This window comes from Streptopelia decaocto, assembly GCF_964273445.1.
Source record: "Streptopelia decaocto genome assembly, chromosome: 1".
In the NCBI taxonomy this organism is placed as follows: domain Eukaryota; kingdom Metazoa; phylum Chordata; class Aves; order Columbiformes; family Columbidae; genus Streptopelia; species Streptopelia decaocto.
The window spans coordinates 14,016,208-14,037,178 of NC_138663.1; the positions used below are offsets into that span (position 1 = coordinate 14,016,208).

The following is a 20,971-nucleotide window of genomic DNA, read 5'->3' on the forward strand; positions in this document are numbered from 1 at the left end:
AAAAAAAGTTGCAATAAATTACAAAGGGAGCAGAGAGACTCTTACTTGATACTTTCAAGAACATACAGCTGTTTAAGTAGCTTAGCCCTATATAATCGTATCTCATGGACAAGGACTAAGCTTAATTAACGTGACATGCATTCTTCACTATCAAAAGGATTAAAATGTAAATTTTTATATATTAAATACACAATATAGAATCACTTATCTACTAATCAAGAGTCAATGAACAGTCACACAGCCAAGAGTGACTGAATGGCATTTCTCCATATGTCAGCTTTGCCATGGAAGGAAATATATTGTGCAACTACGCCCTCCAGATGTCTCCACCTCTGTGAATTTATAATGGACAAAACGTGCCTTGGCTGAAAGAGAGGAGAGGGAAGGGGAGAGGAGGGGAGGAATAGGAAGTCTCTGAAAAGTGTCAAGGGGAGTGAGACAACAGCTTGGGCCTCCAGCTCTGTAAGAGCAATGTTTGAGTCACACATAACTGCCTGAGCTCAAACCCAAAGCTATAGGTAGTGCTTGTGGCCCATTCTTTACTTTTTTGAAACTTCCATCTGGGTGGACTCAGGTTAACATTTAAAGAAGACATTTAAAATAACTCATTCCCACAGGACCTGTGGAACACAAAGTCTCAGGCAGTATGAACAAAGTATTTCTTTTATTCTGTCTCCTGACTCCTTTTATTTTATTTTGACCTCCACCCATTCATTCCTCACCTCTCATCACACGTTCCCTCTAACTGAAGCCAAGGCTCCAGCTCTGTGATCCCTCCTATTTTATCCCTGTCACCATACTCTTCACCCCCCAGCACAGCATCCTGACTCGCTCCCCCCTGCACTCCTGCCCACCCTCCATGTCCCTGACCCCTCCCCACCCGCTTTGCACCAGCAAAGAACAGCACCAGCACCATCTGTCCTAGCAAAGAACCCAGGGAACCACAATCCACTGCAATCACAACAACAAGTCACCACAGGTCAAACAGTGAATGGCATTCTGAAAAAAGATAGCTAGATGAATTGTTGGACCAAGCATATTTAAATTTTACAGCCCAATTTTATATTATATCACATGTATTTTTTGTCTTGTGCAAAGCAGCTATGTAGACTTACATGCCATTTTTTCCTTGTCAATTTGCACCCACATGTTCCACTTCTGTATAATAACTCTTAATATGTGGACATTATAATGGACTACTGCTAGAGCCATCTTCTGCTTTGCCTTTTTCCTTTTGTTCTTTTTCTGTAGATTATATCTCATCCATCCTCTGAATTGTAAAACAGAATGAGTAATTTAATATGGCTCCCAACCTGAATGAAGTAAAATCTATAAAAATCTGCAATTTGCTGTAAAATACAAAGCAGTCAAGCTCAACTAGATAAACTTCTGAATAGAACTGGTGTTTGTTATTTATAATTTAGATAAAATATGCATTGATAATATTTTTCAGTAGTAATTCATTCACTCATTTTAATAACATTTCTACTTGTTTGTAACACTGTACAGTATCAAGCAATAAAAACTTGCCTCCACCACTCCTGCTGCTGTCAGCTATACTTCAGTTTACAGATCTGTATTTATGAGAGGACATTTGAGCGTTTAGAGAAAAATAATGTAAAAGTTCTAGATGCAGGAATTTACTTAAACACTATTTAAATTTTCTTGGCCATACAAATAAAATGTAATATAATAGAATACAAATTCAATTTATATCCAGCAATTTTAACCTTCGGTAAAAATTCCATTTATCTTCTAAGCTAAATAATAAGAAATAATTAGATTCAGAACAAAAATGTATTTTAAATGACTCTTATGTCATTGATATACTAAAATACACTATCTCTCCATATCTGATTTGCTGGAAAGACTACTGAATAAATGAGAGTTTACATGACTACTTTCATTTGCCAAAATCGCCCTCATTTAATATAATTGGGAGCAATTATAAATGGAACATTCTACCATTCCAGTCCAACTTCTGTGATAATTAAACAAAACTGTAGGTCAGACAATCTTCAAAATGCTGCTGCCTAGATTAATGTTTACCAAAGCTAATCACAGTAAAGCCTGAAAATCTTCTCCTTCCTATCAATTCGGTGATTCTCAGTAGGATAGATTCTCAGTAGATTTGTACCTCCTATATAACTAGCATTGTGTGCTTTTCAAAACAAAATAGCCCAAAATTATCTATTCTAAATGGAGGATCACTAAATTTTGATACACACGCTTGCAACAAAGAAATCAATCAACAAGTTCATTCATTGTAATTATCATATCTTAAAACATATCTATGTCTTATCCCCATTTTTAAAAGGAAAAGTTGAATTACATAAAGTATTGATTACCTAATTCCAAGCAAAAAAGAAACCAAAGCAAGAACAGAACACAGATCTTTTACTTTCAGACCCAAACACAAATTATTCTTTTATTCCTGGGTATACTACCGTATTCTTGGCAAATATAGTTGATTAAAGTACAGAAATGTCAAACGACTTTATTAAGGTCTGGAACAGGCAGAAACTCAGAACTGACTAATTTCAACATAGAATAACATTGTTGAAGAAAAATAAAGTCAAATCTAATTTTCTTCTCTCTCTTCACATTCATCTGTTAAAATGAAAACTTTTCCTCCCCGAAATGAACTACAGAAATATTATTTTGGTAAAATATTTTTCCTAAGATGTTCCCGAGGTATATATGAAATGCAAATACTTACCCAAAATACAGCTTCATTAAGTTTCTGCTGTAAAAGCCCCGTGCTTTGGCACACAATTCTTCAGTCACCTGAACAAATCATTAGTACACAAACCAGTGCTGTATCATGAATATTTAATATTTAAATCAGACAAAACCCCAAATCTTGTACTTTCCATGTTGACTGGTGCAAATTAAAGTATCTGTTTTAAAGAGACAAATGTTCAAGTATAACTTTCTGTGTAAAGTCAGAAGTACCTTGCTACCAAATTACATTTCTGTTTTTACACACAGAAGTTAAAGCTAAATTAGCATACAAAGCAGAACTAACGTGTACTTGAGGGAAAGCTCAATAACTGAAATTCAGCTTTTCATTCCTCATACCCATTCTTTTATTGATCAGCTGTAACCACCAATTTAGCATATTAAACAAATATTTTAGTTACTCTTTGCAAGAATCTTTTCATAGCCCATTGTTATGTAAACCTTTTACCACATGATTCTTACTCATAGGTGTTTTAATAAAAATGTTTGAACTTCTGCAAAACCGTAATTGTGTGAGACTATGGGCTAAGAATATCCCTGTAAAAGAAAACATGGTCCTTTGAATATGCAAATACTAATTGGGCCTCAGAAAGTACTGGGGTTTATCTCATTATTCTTAATCCAGGAAAATCTATGAGAGGATTTGACTGAGACACGTCTGTATACTTATACTGTATAAATCAACCATTCCACTTTTAGACTAATTAATACAATAATTGAGTGGTTCGTAAAAGAGGGAATAGCTGAAATGAAATTGCCATAAACCCATAGTACACATCTACTATGGGAAGACAAAATTTACTATAGTTGTACAGAGGTAACTAAGAAAAATATCTGGTCATGCTGCATGACATCTTGCTGACTAAATTGCTTCCTTGCATTGGTCATACAGCAAAACCCTCCTTCTCTTAATGTTTTAAAATAACAGGTTTTTTCCTCTACAGGTGACTTTTTTGGATCAGTAAAACCAAAATGTTTATCTCCTTATTGCTTTATGTGCATTAATACTGCACTTAACTGCAACTATTAATTGTTAGCATCAATAGCATTTTCCAAGCTTTATCAGTTCAAGTGTAATTTTAGGAATCAGCCTAAGTAAAACTACATAATGCATAGAAAAAACATGTTTTTGAAACTAGATTCATGTTTATGTGGAACTCTTTTTTTAAATTATGACCAAATATGAACTACTTGTTCCCTGCCACACCTTTAGATGCTATGCTCACCTCTGCTGACATTAGTTTTTGGATACAAATCAGTATCAATAGAAAGTAATGCAAGTATCATATTCTTTGCTTTAGCTATAGAAGAGTTACATGAGAAACCTTAAAAACAGATATCAGTATTCTGCATCAGAATATTTGTTCACAGCACAGAGTTAATGCAAAGGTTCAATGATTTTTACCAGTTGTTCACCGTCTAGTCCAAAAACGGTGTTCAGGAAAGTTTCTGAAATCCTCTTTAATTTGGGGTGTAAGGACAGATCAATACTCATACACCTTTAAAAGAGATGTAAATTATATTAACCATATTAGTATCCCCCGCCAAAAGTATCTTTTCTCTCTACCTAATAGGTTATAGTTACATTTTATGGTATTATAATGTTATTATTAAAAGATTCAGACCTATATCACTTTCATTACAAATACCTACAGCATATTTATAAAATACGAAAACAAATTATCATGTTTTATTGCTACTCTTAGAGCACGGTTTAGAAGTCCAAGTTCAATACTCTAAACCACAGAGCACACACACAAACATTTAGTATGTACCAGAAGACAGCATCTAATCCCTTTTCCATTATTTCTCTGAGCTTTTCTTCTAAAAATTTAAGTGGATCTTCTGGACGCATAGCAATTACGCCACAAAGCAGCACCTGCAAAAAGAAACTGCAAATTAACACCTCTGTGTCAACAGCAAAGTAGCATCTAGACAGGAAACAGTTAAAATAAACACAGGTTTACCAGCATCTTTTAAAATACTATAAAATAGACACATTTCTTTTTAGCACTTACCTTCCCTTTAATTCAATTTTTAAAGGTAATATTGCATGCATCAGCCTATTCCAATTGCTAGACTTCAAAGCACTGGGTTTAGGATAGTTCTAAGGTACGTAGTATTTCTTAAACAATTCCTACTAAGAATTTTATTGCTTTTAATGTGCATTAGAGAATTAGCGAATAGAAGAATACACAGAAGATTGGATAATTCTATTTACTTAATGAAAACCAGAAATTAAAACAAGAGTAACCCCATGTAGTAAAGAGTATGTTGAATGGGAAGCATGAGCAGAAACCGACCTTGTAACCAGTACTGAAAACAAAATGCAGTTTAAAAAAAATATTTACTTTCCAGGATTGTGTTATCACACTACTTTGCATTATCTTTTAGTAATAATGCATAATAACTGATGAACCATTTTTCTCATTTGCCCTTTAGCTGTCTTCAGCTAACGGACATAGATAATTTACTTTTGGATTGTGAGCTCGCATACAGCAAGAACATCCAAAGTATATTGATTTTTTTAAAGTATATGCACAAATTGCAGTTATTCAAGTGAATATTTAATGGAGACTATAAACCAGAAGTTTTTGTGCCTGGTAAAAATTTCAAAACACGACTGTGTATCTTCAACTAGATATTAATCTACATTAATGCAAACGATGCTGTCCTGGGATGCACTCTCTTGTTCATATTTCCCTTTGCCTGTTATAAAGAAACTGGCTTTCATTAGTTATCACAAATACAACATCTGAGTTTTCAGATTTTCTTCCAGCCCTGACACGTTTTCTTTGTCTCCGCCCACTTTCACTACCACCACCTCCATGAAGTAACTGGGTGGTGCAAATCTAAGTTTTGCCATTCAGTGTCTGCTCAAAATCCTGACTGTGCAATCTCACCATCCACTGATGTTTCATTTTCCCAAACCCTGGCCTTTCACCTGTGCCCTCAGTGAGCAGAAATACTGTCTTCATTTTCTAACATCCATATTGATTCTAACTTGTTATTACTGTAATGCAACTCATCTATATAAATGAAAACCTAAATTTTAAAATCAGAAAATGTCTGAAGCAACTGCTACATGTTTGATGGATCAAGACAACACCACAATATAATGGTTTACTCACTGTACGAACTCAAAGGATGCAATACTAATTTCCTTTCAAGACATGGCCTCTTGCTGTTATTAAAGTAATGTGGAGCGCGTGCTTGAATCCTTATCAGGAAGCACGGTGGGAGGACAGGGGAATAGAGGAAGGCTCTAAATCAAAACCATGCTAAGAATATAAAGCAAAAGTCACACACAACATGGGTAAGCAAAGGCAACCTGGCCAGTGGGCCCTCGCTCTGCAGCAACAGCGAGTAGGGCAAGCGGCAGGAGCAACCTGAGAATTTTGGTGTGCTGGAAAGGCCTTCCACTTGCTCCTCAGAATATGATGCAGACACAGAATCAGACAATAATGTAATTTGGAAGGGATCTCTGAAGGTTGTTGAACAGAAGTTGCGGATGCCCCATCCCTGTAAGTGTCTGAAGTCAGGCTGGACGGGACTTTGAGCAACCCCATTTAGAGAGAAGTGTCCCTGCCCATGGCAGGGCGGGTGCACGGGATGATCTTTGAAGGTTTCTTCCAACCCAAGTCGTTCTATGATTCTAAGTTAAGACAAATATGAAAAGGCAAAGAAAAATATTTCTGAATGCACAGACACAGCAAAAGGCAACTGTCTTCAGTTTAGGCACCTTGAATATTTATAACTCTAAATGACATGCTGATTCCAATCCTGGCATCTCTTCAATCTTCTTAACAAAAATGTAATTTGCAAGGTATATCTTGATGGTTGACTATATTAAGAAAATATTATAAACCCATCACTTTTCATAAAATCATAAAATCACACAATCATAGAAACGTTTGTGTTAGAAGGGATTGTCAAAGGTCATCTAGTCCAACCCCCCTGCAATGAGCAGGGACATCTTCAACTAGATCATAATAACTCATGCTATATAATGTAATTCTAAATAATACACATGCAGTTCAATGGCTTTCATCACAAATTTTCCCATGGACCGACTTCCCAAAGCCAATCCCAATGCTGGTCGGCTACTCCCTCTGCTGGAGTGAACCAGTACGTGTCTGCCATACAAATGCCATATTTTAGTATTTAAAGTGTTGTTTACATTTTTTTTTTCCTTTTTCAAGAAAATACAAACAACTTTTTTTCCTTTGGATGTTCTGAAACGTCTCCAACACAGGAAATCCAAACTATCCAAACACATACTGAAGTGCAAGGCGTCTGTTTAACATTTGAGAATTCCTTTATAAAACTTAAATAAGGAAGGACTTGCAAAACATGGGCTTTTAATCCTCATTCAGGTACACTTCAGTGAGTGGGCCAGGTGACCAAAACCAATTAGCCAAATCTGTACAAGTCTGGTTATTTCTATTGGACTTCTACAAGACTCTCAACAACCTGAAACAGTCCATTGACAATTTTTCTCAACCTATATATTTTATTCATTCATAACAGTAAACAGCTGAAGGTATACTGATATGTCAAATGATCATTAGTCACATATCATCACAACCTCCAGCTGACCAGCTACCAAACAAGTATTTAAAAAAAGAAAATTAAAAAGAAAAAGAAAGAAAATTAAATGCTGCAGTGCTACTAAGAATTAAATATTTAGGTCAGGTTTTCATATGAACTGCTTCTATTCATCAACCTGAAAAAGATCAGCTGTTGTTAAAAAGTTCAAAGGAAAAGTCATAAAATCATGCAGCATTCAGCTTAAAGCTCAGTAATAGAAGAACCATTTTTAGCATCCCTTCCTGTGCACATTTAGCAACTGTTAAAAATAGTCATACCTACAGATATATATATTCTTATTCATGTATGAAAGAGAGCTATTAAGAATCAGCATATTCATCATCTGAATAAAATATTTGATACTGACATCCAACGAGTTTTACAAACTCTTCAACTATAACATTTTTTTATCATTGAAAAGACCTGAATGCACAGAGAAATAGTTTTGTTGATGTTAACAGACATTTTCTAAACAGCAACTTCCACTTATTTCCATCACCAAACAGACAACATGAGTGAGTGGCATGGACGATGACTATCAGCTGTGCCTTAGAAAATGTTCCCTAAGAGGCCAAAGAAACATCCACATCTTGTCTAAAAAAGTTTTTCAAAGCAAAAAGTTTCAAGATGTAAGTTCTGTGCCTCAAAAATCAGGTGATCTAAACACAACATATTCTTTTTTACCAAAAATTGTTAACAGTGGCATGTTTTCATTATTTTTGCTTACTCCTAGTCCTGGACACATTAACACAGCATATATCCAATAGTAACTTATGAGAGACATAACAAGTTTTAAACCTAATCATGGAATCATAGAATCATTTTGGTTGGAAGAGACCCTCAAAACTATTGAGTCCAACCACAGCCTAACTCTAGCACTAAACCATGGCCCTAAGGACCTCATCTATATGTCTTTAAAACACCTCGAGGGATGGTGACTCTACCACTTCCCTGGGCAGCCTGTTCCCAAATGATTCTCCCAAACCCCATGGGCTATCCAGAACCAGCAGGTGCCTTTGGCTGTAGTTTTGTTAACAACTCCTGTTGTTTTCTTGCAGGCCCTCTATGCTTTTCCAGAAGCACCTACTAAAATTGAGATGTATGTTTTCTTGTTGAATATTGAAAAATGAACTAAACAGGTTCCACAAAATCTCTGTGTTCTGTGAAGCTTGGCTAAAAGCCCTTGACCACAGTTGGTTTGATGTGTTGTGCCTATTGCCTTTTCCTGCTCACCAACACTATGCGCTTGTCGGTTTTGTGCCCGTTTGTGTTTCCTACACCCATTTGCTGACTCACCATCAGCTTGTGAGGTGCTTGGGCAGGGAACATCTTTTGACAAACGTACAGCAAATTGCACAACATAACAACCTGAGTCATCACCTAGCTTTCTAAGCATTACGATGATGATGACTATTACAAGAAGTAGTATGTGAGATCAATATACCAAAAAAAAATTTACCTAGAAAGATACTAATTTTGTTATTTTGATTTGTTGCTACAAACGTTTGTTATTTCCCAGCCTCATACTCCCAGTGCTGTGTTCACTGTAAGTTCAAACTACATTCCCACTTATACATTTCAGCTGTTCCACAACACCTTGCTTGAATTTCAATGCAGTGTTAGAAATATTAAACATCATTATTTCATCTCTACCTGCAATAAGAGACTACACCCTAAAACCAGGTGCATTTTGCCAAGACAGGAAAAGCCTGCCATGCTCAGGAGGAGCAAGGTGAGCAGCAGCAATTAGCAGTGGTAACGAAACTGACGCAAAGCTGTGACAAAACGGTTGTCAACTTGGTCTGTTCTGGAGACCCCGAAAGTCTGATCTGCTGCTGCTGTTCCCATGGTGGGAAGAGGAGGAGAAGTGGGTGTGCGAATCACTCAAGGACTCCAGGGTTGGCCAGAAGGCTCAGCCTTCAGCTAACTCAGAGCCAAATGCCTGGCTTCTCTCAAAGGCTTCTCTCTTCCAGCCATCACCCCATTCCTCTTCCTACCACTGAGCCATTTATCCCTCGTAGCAAAACTCATTTGGATCACATGGCAGAAAAATCTTAAGCCAGCTCTGCATCCATATTGTAAGAATATAGCTACTAACAACAGGGAAAGTCGTCACACGCATTGTGTTTGCAGGATTACAGTTTGCATGACTTTTTATGGATTCTGGTTAAAAGTAAATCTGGATGAGAATTGAAAGAGAGAAATCAGGCAGGAATGAAAGACTCAGACACAGCAAGGAATCCCAAATTATTTGGGTATGATTATCTGTAGTCCAGCTGTGTTTGGACCATGTTGAAACCACAACCTAATTACAAAAAGACTTAAGCAAATGGCCTTTTCAGAACTCTATATCCTTAATTTTGAGAATATGTGTATAAATGTTCATAGGTCTGAGCTCAGTTTTGATGTACCTTGATACAGGGACCAGTATAATCTCATTTATCTTTGCATGAAGCATAATGTAAGTTCATAAATAAATTAAAATATAATAAAATTAAATAGCAAATATGGCTAGATTTCGGCAAGCACCAGCCTCTAAGAACCAACAAAAAATGCTAAAAAGACCTTACACAGGCTAAATTTTAACTGGATCTTTTTAGAAATTCCATTTAATCATAACCTTAATTCTTTCATTTTTACCTTAGTAACTTAATGCCACTGTTGCTATAGAGGTGTTTATAACTTTTGCTTGGAAATGTAAACATGAGCTACTTTTGAAGTGCTGAATCAAGAAATACACCTCACGCAGATACATCTTGTCCTTTGTTTTTCTGTGCTTAAAAAAAAAAAACAAAAACCAACCAAAACAAACCCCACAAACCCCCAAAACAACCACAAAAACCAAACATACAAACCACCACACAAACAAAAAAACAAAACAATGATCAAGAGATAGACTCTTAGGAAATGTACTCAGTCTGCGTGGCAGTGCTGCTCTATAATTATTCTAATTGGCTCAAGATTTCTTTATTAATGTTTCCATGGAAATCCTGGCTGTAATAGCTGCTTGCAAATGGGATCTATTTTTGGTAGCATAAAAGTATCAGGACGTCTGTTAAACTTGTATTTGTGCATTGTGCCTTGTGTAAAGGAAACCAAAAAACAGCTGCTGCAGGCTTTGAACCTGGCAGAGGTGAATGTGTCAGAGATAAAGAGGAAGGAACCCAAATAAATACAGAGAATCAGGTAAGAATCCTAAAGGCAAACCCGCCAACTCGCAGCCCTTTACATTGTGCCAGTTTTACTCTTTAACATTTCATGGAAGTTTATTTACTCCTGAGCCACTAATCCATCAACATGACATCTGAGACGTGGTCCATCACCATCTTCACCTTTGACAGGCCACTAAAAACTGGATTATAGCCACAGCGCTCAACGAGGAGGGAAGTATCCAGCTGAAACCTGGAGGTACTTCTGTAATCAAAACTAAAGAACTTAAGCACATCTAGGGAGGGTGCCAACGCAGATCACTGTGTTTGCCCTCATTCCAGACATCGTTTGAGTTTAAATATGGATTAAGAAGTAGAATGACCTTGTTCCACCTTGTTTCTGTTTTTGAAGTTCTCACGAATTGTCTGAAGCAAGCTATTAACAGGCAGAAGAACAAACCCACGCCCCACACCAGCCGAGAGCGGCCTCAGGGGTGTGAAACACCTGAGGGACCCGACGAGCCGGCACCGGGGCACTGCTGAGGGGCAAGGGGGACCCTTCGGAGGGAGGGGAGGTCGCCTCCCTCCCACGGATCCCACCGACTCAAGCGGGGAGACCAGCCGGGTTGTGGCGGGTCGGGGGCGGCTCAGAGGGCTGCGACCCCGCCCCGCGGGGGCTGCCATGGCGCGGCCGGCCCCGCCACCCTCGGGGAGTCCGGGGGCGCAGGAGGGAGGGGAGGCGGGAGGTGGCCCTTTCCCGCTGCTCGCTATAGCGGGGGACGGCGATGAGGCAGCCGCCCGCCTTCGCGGAGGTCTGTTGCCGTTACCTCGTAGACATCGAGGAGGTCGTGGCGGCTGAAGTACGCCCGGAGCTCGGGACTGGCGGTCCTGAGGGACGCCATGGCGGCGCCGGGCCCCGCTGCGGCGGCCGTCGCGTAGCAACGGGCCCGCGGCCCGGAGCTGCCCGGGCCCGGGTGCCCGCGGCCCCCCCGCCGCACTACGCCAGCGCTCTGAGCGGCAGCTGCAGCCGGCGGGCACAGGCGCCCTGTCCCTGCTCCACGGACGCCTGGCACCCGTGTCCACCCCTGCCTGGTCCCCACTGCCCATCGAACGGGGCAAGGAGCGGTAACAAGACCTTGGTGTGCTCAGAGGCGCAGAGAGGAGAGGAGAATCTACCAGCTCCTGCTCCGAGGGGTCCCAGAGAGCCCGGCCGGCCCTGCTCTGCCAGCGTTCCCTGGCCGGTGCTCTGCTGTCCCCTCCAGCCCCATTTCCAGCCCAGCCCAGCGCTGCCGGTGTTTTCCGCTGCTGCCAGAGCGTGCCGGGGGGCAGGTGTTGAGTGTCCAAAAGGGCAGCAGCTAGAATTTATTTAGGGTGGTTGCGTGTGATCTAATTAATGCCTTTATAAACAGCTTAGTAGCTATTAAAAATCGCATTTTTGTTTTCCTCCCAGGCCCCTAGCTGCAGCATCCTTCCCAAGGGGAAGCCTGTTGCAGTGCAGGTGGTCAGGCTGACTTCACAGAATCACAGAATGTCAGGGATTGGAAGGGACCTCGAAAGCTCATCCAGTCCGATCCCCCTGCCGGAGCAGGAACACCCAGATGAGGTTACACAGGAAGGTGTCCAGGCGGGTTTTGAATGTCAACCCCCCTGGGCAGCCTGTTCCAGTGTCTGTCACCCTCACTGAGAAGAAGTTTCTTCTCAAATTTAAATGGAACCTCCTGTGTTCCAGTTTATACCCATTGCGCCTTGTCCTATCCTTGGTTGTCACCGAGAAGAGCCTGGCGCCACCTTCGTGACACTCACCCTTTACATATTTATAAACATTAATGAGGTCACGCCTCAGTCTCCTCCAAGCTAAAGAGCCCCAGCTCCCTCAGCCTTTCCTCATAAGGGAGATGCTCCACTCCATCACCCTCGTTGCCCTGCGCTGGACTCTCTCCAGCAGTTGTCTGTCCTTCTGGGACTGAGGGGCCCAGAACTTGGGGGAGCGCGTTATGTTTTTCTTTAAAATAAAAAACGTATCGCATCGTCACTACGGACACACGGGCCCCGGCTGCCGGCGGGAAGGGGGAGCGGGGCTGAGCCGCGCCGGATGGGGTGGTGGCTTCCGCAGGCGGGCGGCGGCGGCCGGGGGAAATGGGGGAGCGGCGGGGGGCGGCGGTGCGAGCGGCCGCCGTGGTGCTTGGGGCGGGCGCCTGCTACTGCCTGTGGCGGCTGGCGGCGAGCGGCCGGCGGGGGCCGAGGGCTGCGGCCGCCCCGGGCCCGCCCTCAGGTGAGGCGCAGGGCGGGCGGGAGCTCCGCGGCGCCGCTGCGGGCCGAGCGGCCCGGGCCGGGCCCCGCCGTGCCGGGGATCGCGGGGGAGGCCCCGGGCGGCCGCGGCGGGGCCGGGGCGGTTCCAGCCCCCGCCGCTGGAGCGCGGCCCCGGGGGCAGCTCTGCTCCGGTGTGGCGGTGCCGCTGGCTTTGTGTCGTCCCGCTGGCAGCCGGGCGGCGGTTTTAAAGGGCTCCAAGCATGTTCTATTTTTTAAAAAGCCCAATTTGTTTTTTTAAGCCACCTAAAGTGTATGTTCTATCAGTGTATTTACTTCCTGGTCTTTTTTTTTTTTTTTTTTGCTATCCTATTCAAAGCTAAACAAAGTGTTTATATGAGGGTGAGGATAGAAGACAATTTTGTTTTACAAGCTAGCTTTTTTATTAACTTAGACCTCTTTTTTTTGGTTGTTTTTTTTTTTTTTATCCACAGAACACTATGATGTTTGACTAGTGGGAGGGTGGCAGCAAATATGTGGAATTGTAAAGGGCTGTTTATCTTCTCAAAAGTCCGTTTGAGTCATCTGTGAGTAGTGCAGTAGTCACAGATCGGTGTTCAGGCTATGCAGCTAGCTAAATAGTTCTGCCTCCAACCTGGCTGAAAATGGTCTTTGATGGCATTTGCGTTACCCTTTTATGAAAGCCTTGTACTCCATAACATCATCCTGACTCAGAAACAGCCTTCCTCAGTTGGCCAAGTGATGCAATTCATAACACTGTGGCTGTTACTTTGTCAAAGGGCCTCAGGGTACTAGAAAAACATCATTATCATGATTTCTGGAAGTAGTAGTCTGCAAGTTGGAAGTTTTGCTTCCCTACAGCATCCAGACAGATTTCTGCATTTCATTTCAGCCAACATAAGGGGGAAAAAATTAACAGGTTTGGTGACTATTCCCAACAATTTTGCTGCCTGTTAACTAAAGAGTAAGGTACCCCAAGCTTTTATTAGGTATTTCTTTTATTTAATACTTTGAAAAGAGGTGGTCAGAGGACTCGGGGTGGGGGAAAGGATTGTAGTCCTGCTGTTGTAAAACACAATTTTTTTCCCATGATACGATGGTTGGGTACAATTAGAACAACATGTCCTACAATTGAGAGCTAAACCTCAGCTTTGTGAAAAATGCTAAGTGGTAACTAAGTGAAATGTCTCAAACTTAGTATCAAGTATTTCATTTTTAAATAGTGACAGACAACAGTACTCCAGTGTCAACCCATGCCATGGATGCGGATGCTCTGCAGAAACTTATTCATTTGCTCCAGGTCACAGATGATCCATTAATTCAAGAGCAAGCTTTAATCACTCTCAGCAACAGTGCTGCCTTCTCTGTAAATCAAGTAAGTATTGTTCTGCAGAAAACAGCAGTGATTCAATACCAGTCAGGATGGAAGATGAGAGGTGCTGTTTTGCTGAAGAGTGACGCAGGACTGAGAGCTAGTATAGCTTGTGTTCTAAAATCCGTTTAATGTCTATGCCTTAATTTCTGCTAGCCCAAATAATATCATTTACTAGCTTTGCAAAATTTATCTCAGCTTAGTGTTTGTACAACTTATTGTCTGTACAGAGTCCCATATTTTAGAAGTGCTGTAAATATGAATATATCTTTTGTTGTATGCCATTTACATCTTAGCAGCTTTCCGGCTATCCGGTTGCCTGTGAATCAGTTGGAAATATGATACAGAAAATCTCTGAGCTGGGTGTAGATTTTTATGCCTTTGCAAAGGTTTGAACTCCAGGGCCCCACCCTTTTTTTTCTTCCTTTTTTTTTTTTTTTTCTTTTATATGATACTTATGACATGTCTATTCCAGCTTCTCAAAGCTGTTTTCTTAATATAAATCTCTCAGAACAGAACGTAATCAAATCCCAAGGCACATTGGCCCATTTTTCATTTTCTTGAAAACAGTACATGTTTTTTTCAGTGATGGTTAGAGTATAAGTGAGAGTTTTTTCTTAAAATTCAAATGTAATGGAAAGATAAAGTTTCAGAACTTCTACTCATAGTAACATAAAGCTTCATCTTGGGATTCTGTTCAGTCAGGACTTTTAGCTACTGTGGCCTGGCTCATCTATTCTATAAACTCATTATGCAATAACTATCTTTGATTCTTTATAATCTAAAATGCTTTAAGCATGCTTTGCAGGGCAGATTTTAAAAGTGAAGGTGTTGTGCCATTGTCAGGTAATACTTTGACCCTAAGCAGGTCTATTACAGAATCACAGAATGTTCTTCATGGAAGCAATAAAGCAATATCTGCTGACACTCCCTCTTCAAACAGAATAGTCTGTTCTGGAAGTCTTCATTCACAGTTTCCAGTTGAGTTAAAATGGAAAGTCTGAGGAAAGCCTTCAGCATTTAATGTAAAAGTTGAAAAAATCGTATTAAATATCTGCTTTATATTTCAGGATATAATTCGAAATTTGGATGGCCTTTCCGTTATTGGAGGGATGCTCTCAGATTGCATTCCCAAAGTCAAAGAAAAAGCACTAAATGCACTCAATAATTTGAGTATGAATATTAAAAATCAGGAAGAGATACAGGTAAGTTTCTGAAAGAGAAAAATCAGAGCAATTGGGACATAGGAGACAGTACAGGCCTTTCAGTACAACTACAAGCTGGGATGCCAAAACATTTTGAGGCTGGATGTACAAGTCAGCAGATCTGGATGATCTCTGTGTCCCAAGGCCAGAAGGAGAACTCGAACATGCACCACATCACTGGCACTGACTTTTTTTTAATAGACAGTTTGGAAACTCAGCAGCTTGCGTTCAGCTTTTGCAAAATTCTATTAGAGATTGCGCTGCTAAGATTATAGTGGAATTATGTGAGACAAGGTGATTTCCAAACACATCTAAAAGATCATCAGTGGTTGTTTAATAGGCTGGATTGCAGACTGAACGTAGCATGGCTTCTTAGGCATGGGAGAAGAAAACAGTAATTGATCCCCTGGGTTTATATGAGACAGATTTTTCAGGCTGATACTTTCTTCTTAAAAAGTAGTGTGTAATAAGTCCCACTGGTAAATACAGTAGATGGCAAGGATGAGAAAGGACCAACTATCAAAAGAGCATCCACTTCTGACATGATCAGATTAATCAACAGCTCAAGAAGTGTCCAAGCAGTGAGCTGACACATTTGAACATTTTTACTAGTTTTTTCATTAGCATGACAAAAAGGCAGTTTGACTGTACATGGTAGTTTGCAGCATCTTTGAGCAACTTTTTTTAGAGTAGTGCTTGCAAACAGCAAATATTTATATAGGCACAGAGGTAGCAAACAACCCCTTTGGAAAAAGCAAAGTAATTTTTTTTCTTAGTTAGAACTCCATGATTCATTGTATACTGTCATCCAGAATAAAATTTGGTAAGAAGCAGTTGTTAAACGTCAGTTGTTATCGCTGCTCCTGAGGAGCACTCCAGTGAATGGGCCACATGGTTAGAAAAAAGCATTTCATTCCAAGACTTGTCCTTAGCTTGTTCTCAACATTTAAGAAGACCTTGGTTGCTGTAAGTGATTTTTTAGAATAACTCCTTAAAGAAAATGCACCACTTCTGAGATTGAGTCAAAGAGATTGGCTTTTCAGAGCAATTTATGCTTCTGGAAGGTTAGTGAGCTTAACTCTGTGATGTCTGCTTATATCATGGCAATAGAACATTCGAATGTTCTTGTTTCCAAGAACTTTGATCAGGTTATGTATTCAGTCAGCACTGTTCAAGAGGTATTTACACTACTGTGGCTAGGCCACTGATAGTATTTCTGAATACAAAATCTGCTCGTATTAAAAAAATGTCTTTTTATCTCCTTCCCTTTTTCCCCAGGTATATATTACACAAGTTTGTGGGAGTGTTGAGTCAGCTCCCCTGAACTCTGATCTGCAGCTGGCTGGACTCAGATTGCTGACAAATATGTCTGTTACCAGTGACTACCACCATAAGATGATAAACTCCATTCCATGCTTTCTTCATTTGCTTTCAGAAGGAACTGAAAGAACACAGGTACTGCATAGTGCATTGTTACCCACCATTTATGGAGCTGCTTTACTTGCATTTTTTACTCTTTTTGTAAAATGGTTTAGAGTGGGCTTATAAAATCAAATATTCATTAATTATAGCAGATAGTGCATAAAATACATAAAATATGGATCTATATTACTTAATATAAATTCAGGAAAAGGGGAGGAAGGGAATCTTGATATTGCAACTACTGAGCTAGAGCTCTAGCAAACCAGTGCTGTGTGTGCTCCTGCTGTCCTGTGCCTTTGCTGTAGCAACTCCAGAATCTCTTTTGCTTGCTGCACATTGCTGCTGCGTCACAGGGCAAGGAGGATCTGCATGTGAAAGGCTTCACCGATGCATGAATCTTTCTAGGGAAACACACCAAGCAGTGATAACCTCAGTTGTGGATTTCTGTTCCCTTATGCTTATTAAATCTCTTGTAACCCTAGTGACTGCCATGGGAAATGGTGCTTATTTGTGAGTTATTGTCATGTTGAAAGAAAATAAAAGCTTCAAATGGGGACCGAATTTGGTGTTTATGCACGATGTCATGGATAGCAATGTACTTATTTGCTCTGTCAGATCAAAACTAGTTTTCCAAAACACAAATTTCTACTACACTAAGCAGACCTGTTTTACTTAACTACATTTGGTCTTTTCCTAGTGTTTAGTTAAAAGGTTAGTGTCACAAGGTCCAGGAAAGTACACATGTATTTGGTTATACTTCTGATCGCATTTTAAATAGAGTACTTAACTATCCTCTGTATATTTTAAAAATATTCCATATTTTGCCTGCTCAGTTGTTTATAGATCTTTCCTTATGTTGATGTTTAAGGCAAACTGAATTTGCTTCTAAAATACCTATACTTAGTACATATGTTCTAGAGACTCCATAAGCTTTGTTTTTCCCATACCAGCGCAGAATTTAAGGTGTTAGTTGTCCCATTCTTTTCCTGTCTAAGTGGACCCTGACATTATTGATGCCCAGCACTGCTGTACTTACCGATTTGGGAGCTTGCAATGAACTTGTACGTTCATTTCAGATTCAAGTTTTGAAAGTACTTGTGAACTTATCTGCAAACCCAGCCATGACAAGACATCTTCTTAGAGCTCAAGTAAGGTTCTTGCTATTTCATTATATTTTTAGCATTTATGTGGATATGTGTGCAGCTATGTGCATATATTAGAATAATTTTAATGTATTAGAAGTATATATGCAACTCCTGAGTAGCTAGAAGTGCATATTCCTTCACAGGCTATCCTTCCAGAGAGTAGTGTAATACAGACACCGTGCGTGCAGAGGGAGAGTCATACGGCCAATGGACTTGAAGACAGTTGGTCACACTGCCTGTGCACCATTCCAGATAGTCACATGCAGAAGTTTGTTCTTCCTTCCACCAAAGCTGTAAAACCATGAACTTTTGTATATGATGTACCCCGTACCTTGATAAGTTTTAAAACCAAACCTCAAATCTCATTTCCAGACATGCAGACCAGGTACAAACATCAAATACAACTGGTACTATAAATGAGCCTTCTCCACAGCCGTTTCTACAGCTAACGTACTCTACTTAAGGGGACCAAAGTCCACAGAAATCCCCACCCCTTTACTCAAACACAGCCATAAGACTCTGTGCTGCATCCTCCTCCACCTCCCCTAAACAAGTGGCCTTTATTTTTGAGCTATCTGCCATGAGCAAAGCTAGTCTAGATACTACCAGCTTTTCATTATTAAGCCAAGATTAGGGCAGCTAAATACTCGGTTCTCTGTTAAAAGTGTATCCATTTACCAGATGTTCTAACATGAAAACATTCAGATTGCTGTAGAGGGCAAAAGCAACATTATTGAGAAGAAAAGCAGATCCTGTCTTCCAAATGGGACTTTTCCAGACAGCCACATTATGGAGATTGAAAGTACAAAGCATTTATTAGCCTGTGATGCACAAGCTGGTCTTTTCTAAAGAGGAAACGCATGTGCTGTGCAGGTTTCTGGTGTGCTTTCACAGCATGTGGAGTTCGGGTGGTTCACAGAGTTTCTGTTCTACATGATTTAAGTGCAGATTTATTTATTTATTTTGAAGTTACAATAATTAGTTACATGCACTTACTGCTGCTGATTAAATATGGATTATTTCTTGAAAATCCTAGGTGCCGTCACTGCTGTTACTTTTTGACACCTCTATAAACAGAGATATTCTGCTTAGAGCCCTGGTGTTTGCTGCAAACTTGAAAAAGAACATGAACATTGAAGATAGCGCTGGGATTCAGGACCAATACAGTGAAGATTCCATTTTCTTTACACTGTGCAGTGACTCTACCCCCTTTGCTCAGAAACTGGCATCTTTATTGCATCACCCGGATACAGAAGTGAAAGAGCAAGTTGTGAGAATATTAACACAATAGTGATTTTTTTTTAAAAGACTGATCTGATGAAAATATCAAATCTTAAGAATGCTGTGCTAAAAAAACCCCAACAAACAAACAAATTACTGAATACTACCATATTACTAGGTACAAATCAGTTGTTACAAAAGAGAATGCAATATATTTAATATAGAGGGGATAACAGCTTTCTCTTATGAGCAAGATAAAAGCAATAGTGTAATTAGTATTGAGACGCCACTGTACAGCTTGTAAATGTACACAGAGAGGGAGGAATAGTTTAAAACATGAAAACTTCCATAAGTGCACAAACATTTTAAATTGATGAGTAAAGTCAATTGAAACATTCTCAATGCCAAAGAATTTTTGTTGTCCTAAATATTTACAGCTGTTGAATAAATACCTCTGTAGAATGGTGCATTAAAGATTTAGGAATTAAAGATAGGTATTTACATTTTATTAATCTGATATTTACTAAATGGGTACACCAAACCTTAGAAAATATTAAATAAGAACAATAAACTGTCCTTGGCTTCCTACAAAATTAGTGTGTTCAATGAAAGCTGTTTACTAAAGTTACCCAGCCTATGTTTTTTCACCATACCTGCACAGAATATTTTCTAAAACCACATTATCAAATACTTAGTCTATCCATTCCATTTAGCCAAACTGCAGTGCAGTTAACCAGAGTCATGCAAGGTTTCCACATCTTGCTCTAAAATTGTCACTTTAAGGAAAGCATACATATTTTTCAAAATATTTTATTATGAGTCAAGTATTATCTACAGTTGCAATTCAACATTCTCAGTGTTATTTAAAAAGTCTAGGAGAGCAGTATCATACACATCTTTACAAAAGCTTCCTGTAGCAGCCCTCGAGCCGCTTTCCCTGGAGAGCTTCACTCCTTTTTCTCTGCAACTGGAACATCATCAGAGTAAATGCTTCTGTTGAGTTAGCCCCCATAAAGTTTTAGTCATCCATGCAGCATTAATTCAAAATGAAGTGAAATACATATGAACGTCATTGTAAAAGAACCTGAAGGAAGTTTTACTGATGAACGTAAAACATAGTAGAAAGCCCTTCATACTAAAATGATACTAAAACTTCCTGACCACTGCATCATAAAGTGTGAGATGTAAAGGCTAAAAAACAAGTTTTTCACTTTACATTTTAAAGAGACCTGTATTACCTGTTACCAGATGCTTCATCTTTCTAAGTTAATATACCCACTCTGTTCTTAATAAAATATTACTCTCTCCTCTTTCTTTCTGGATATTTATTTTCAGTAGGCAACTTTGCAAATAGCTAAAGCTGCAAGAAAAATGTGACCTTGAAAATACAACATATCGATGTCCTGATCAATACAGGGGTCAAGCTACATGTAACTGATTTATCCATGGAGGTAGTTTTAAGTCATCAGGAATACAATTAAGGCAGAAATAGAAGTTGGCCTGATTCCCAGTCACAACCCTGATAACTGCTGCATTGACACTGAACTTCTCTTTCTCCTTCCCACTGCTCCAAAGACACTGTTCATTTTGTAATAAGCAAATTACATTACAATCACTTCATGTTTTGCCACTTTTTGTAGATTTAATTTTTTTCTGCTTCTGTATTTAATAAAGAAAAATAAAGGCTAGGTCAGACACTCAGAATTCACCAATCCCATCTTTCTCTTCTGTCGGGAACTCAGACTAGGCTGTTCTAGGTGTATCTGATACACGTATGTTTTCTTAAGCTCAGCAATGGAGATGTCTGGATGTCCTTCTCCATGTTCTCCAACCTAAAAATAAGTTTTTCAGATATCT

The 20,971-nt window shown here is 39.7% G+C and overlaps 2 protein-coding genes across 2 annotated transcripts in view; one reads left to right on the plus strand and one right to left on the minus strand.

Annotated features, from left to right (window-relative positions):
* The window catches only part of FBXL13 (F-box and leucine rich repeat protein 13), an 83,975-nt gene extending 72,578 nt beyond the window's left edge, over window positions 1–11,397 (minus strand). The window contains exons 1-5 of the mRNA XM_082063318.1: window positions 11,309–11,397; window positions 4,518–4,621; window positions 4,148–4,241; window positions 2,720–2,787; window positions 1,116–1,270 (exon numbers count right to left, since the gene is read on the minus strand). Coding sequence (XP_081919444.1) covers window positions 1,116–1,270; window positions 2,720–2,787; window positions 4,148–4,241; window positions 4,518–4,621; window positions 11,309–11,383 — 496 coding nt within the window. The 5' untranslated portion in view covers window positions 11,384–11,397. The remainder of the gene's footprint in view (window positions 1–1,115; window positions 1,271–2,719; window positions 2,788–4,147; window positions 4,242–4,517; window positions 4,622–11,308) is intronic.
* Window positions 11,398–12,617: 1,220 nt separating this feature from the next.
* ARMC10 (armadillo repeat containing 10) lies at window positions 12,618–20,427 on the plus strand (the record flags this gene model as incomplete). Its single annotated transcript, XM_082042916.1, has 6 exons — window positions 12,618–12,753; window positions 13,979–14,124; window positions 15,192–15,326; window positions 16,605–16,781; window positions 17,825–17,896; window positions 18,930–20,427. The coding sequence occupies 6 exons, from the start codon at window positions 12,618–12,620 to the stop codon at window positions 19,182–19,184; spliced, it is 921 nt and encodes a 306-aa protein (XP_081899042.1). The 3' UTR covers window positions 19,185–20,427.
* Between the last annotated feature and the right edge of the window lie 544 nt (window positions 20,428–20,971).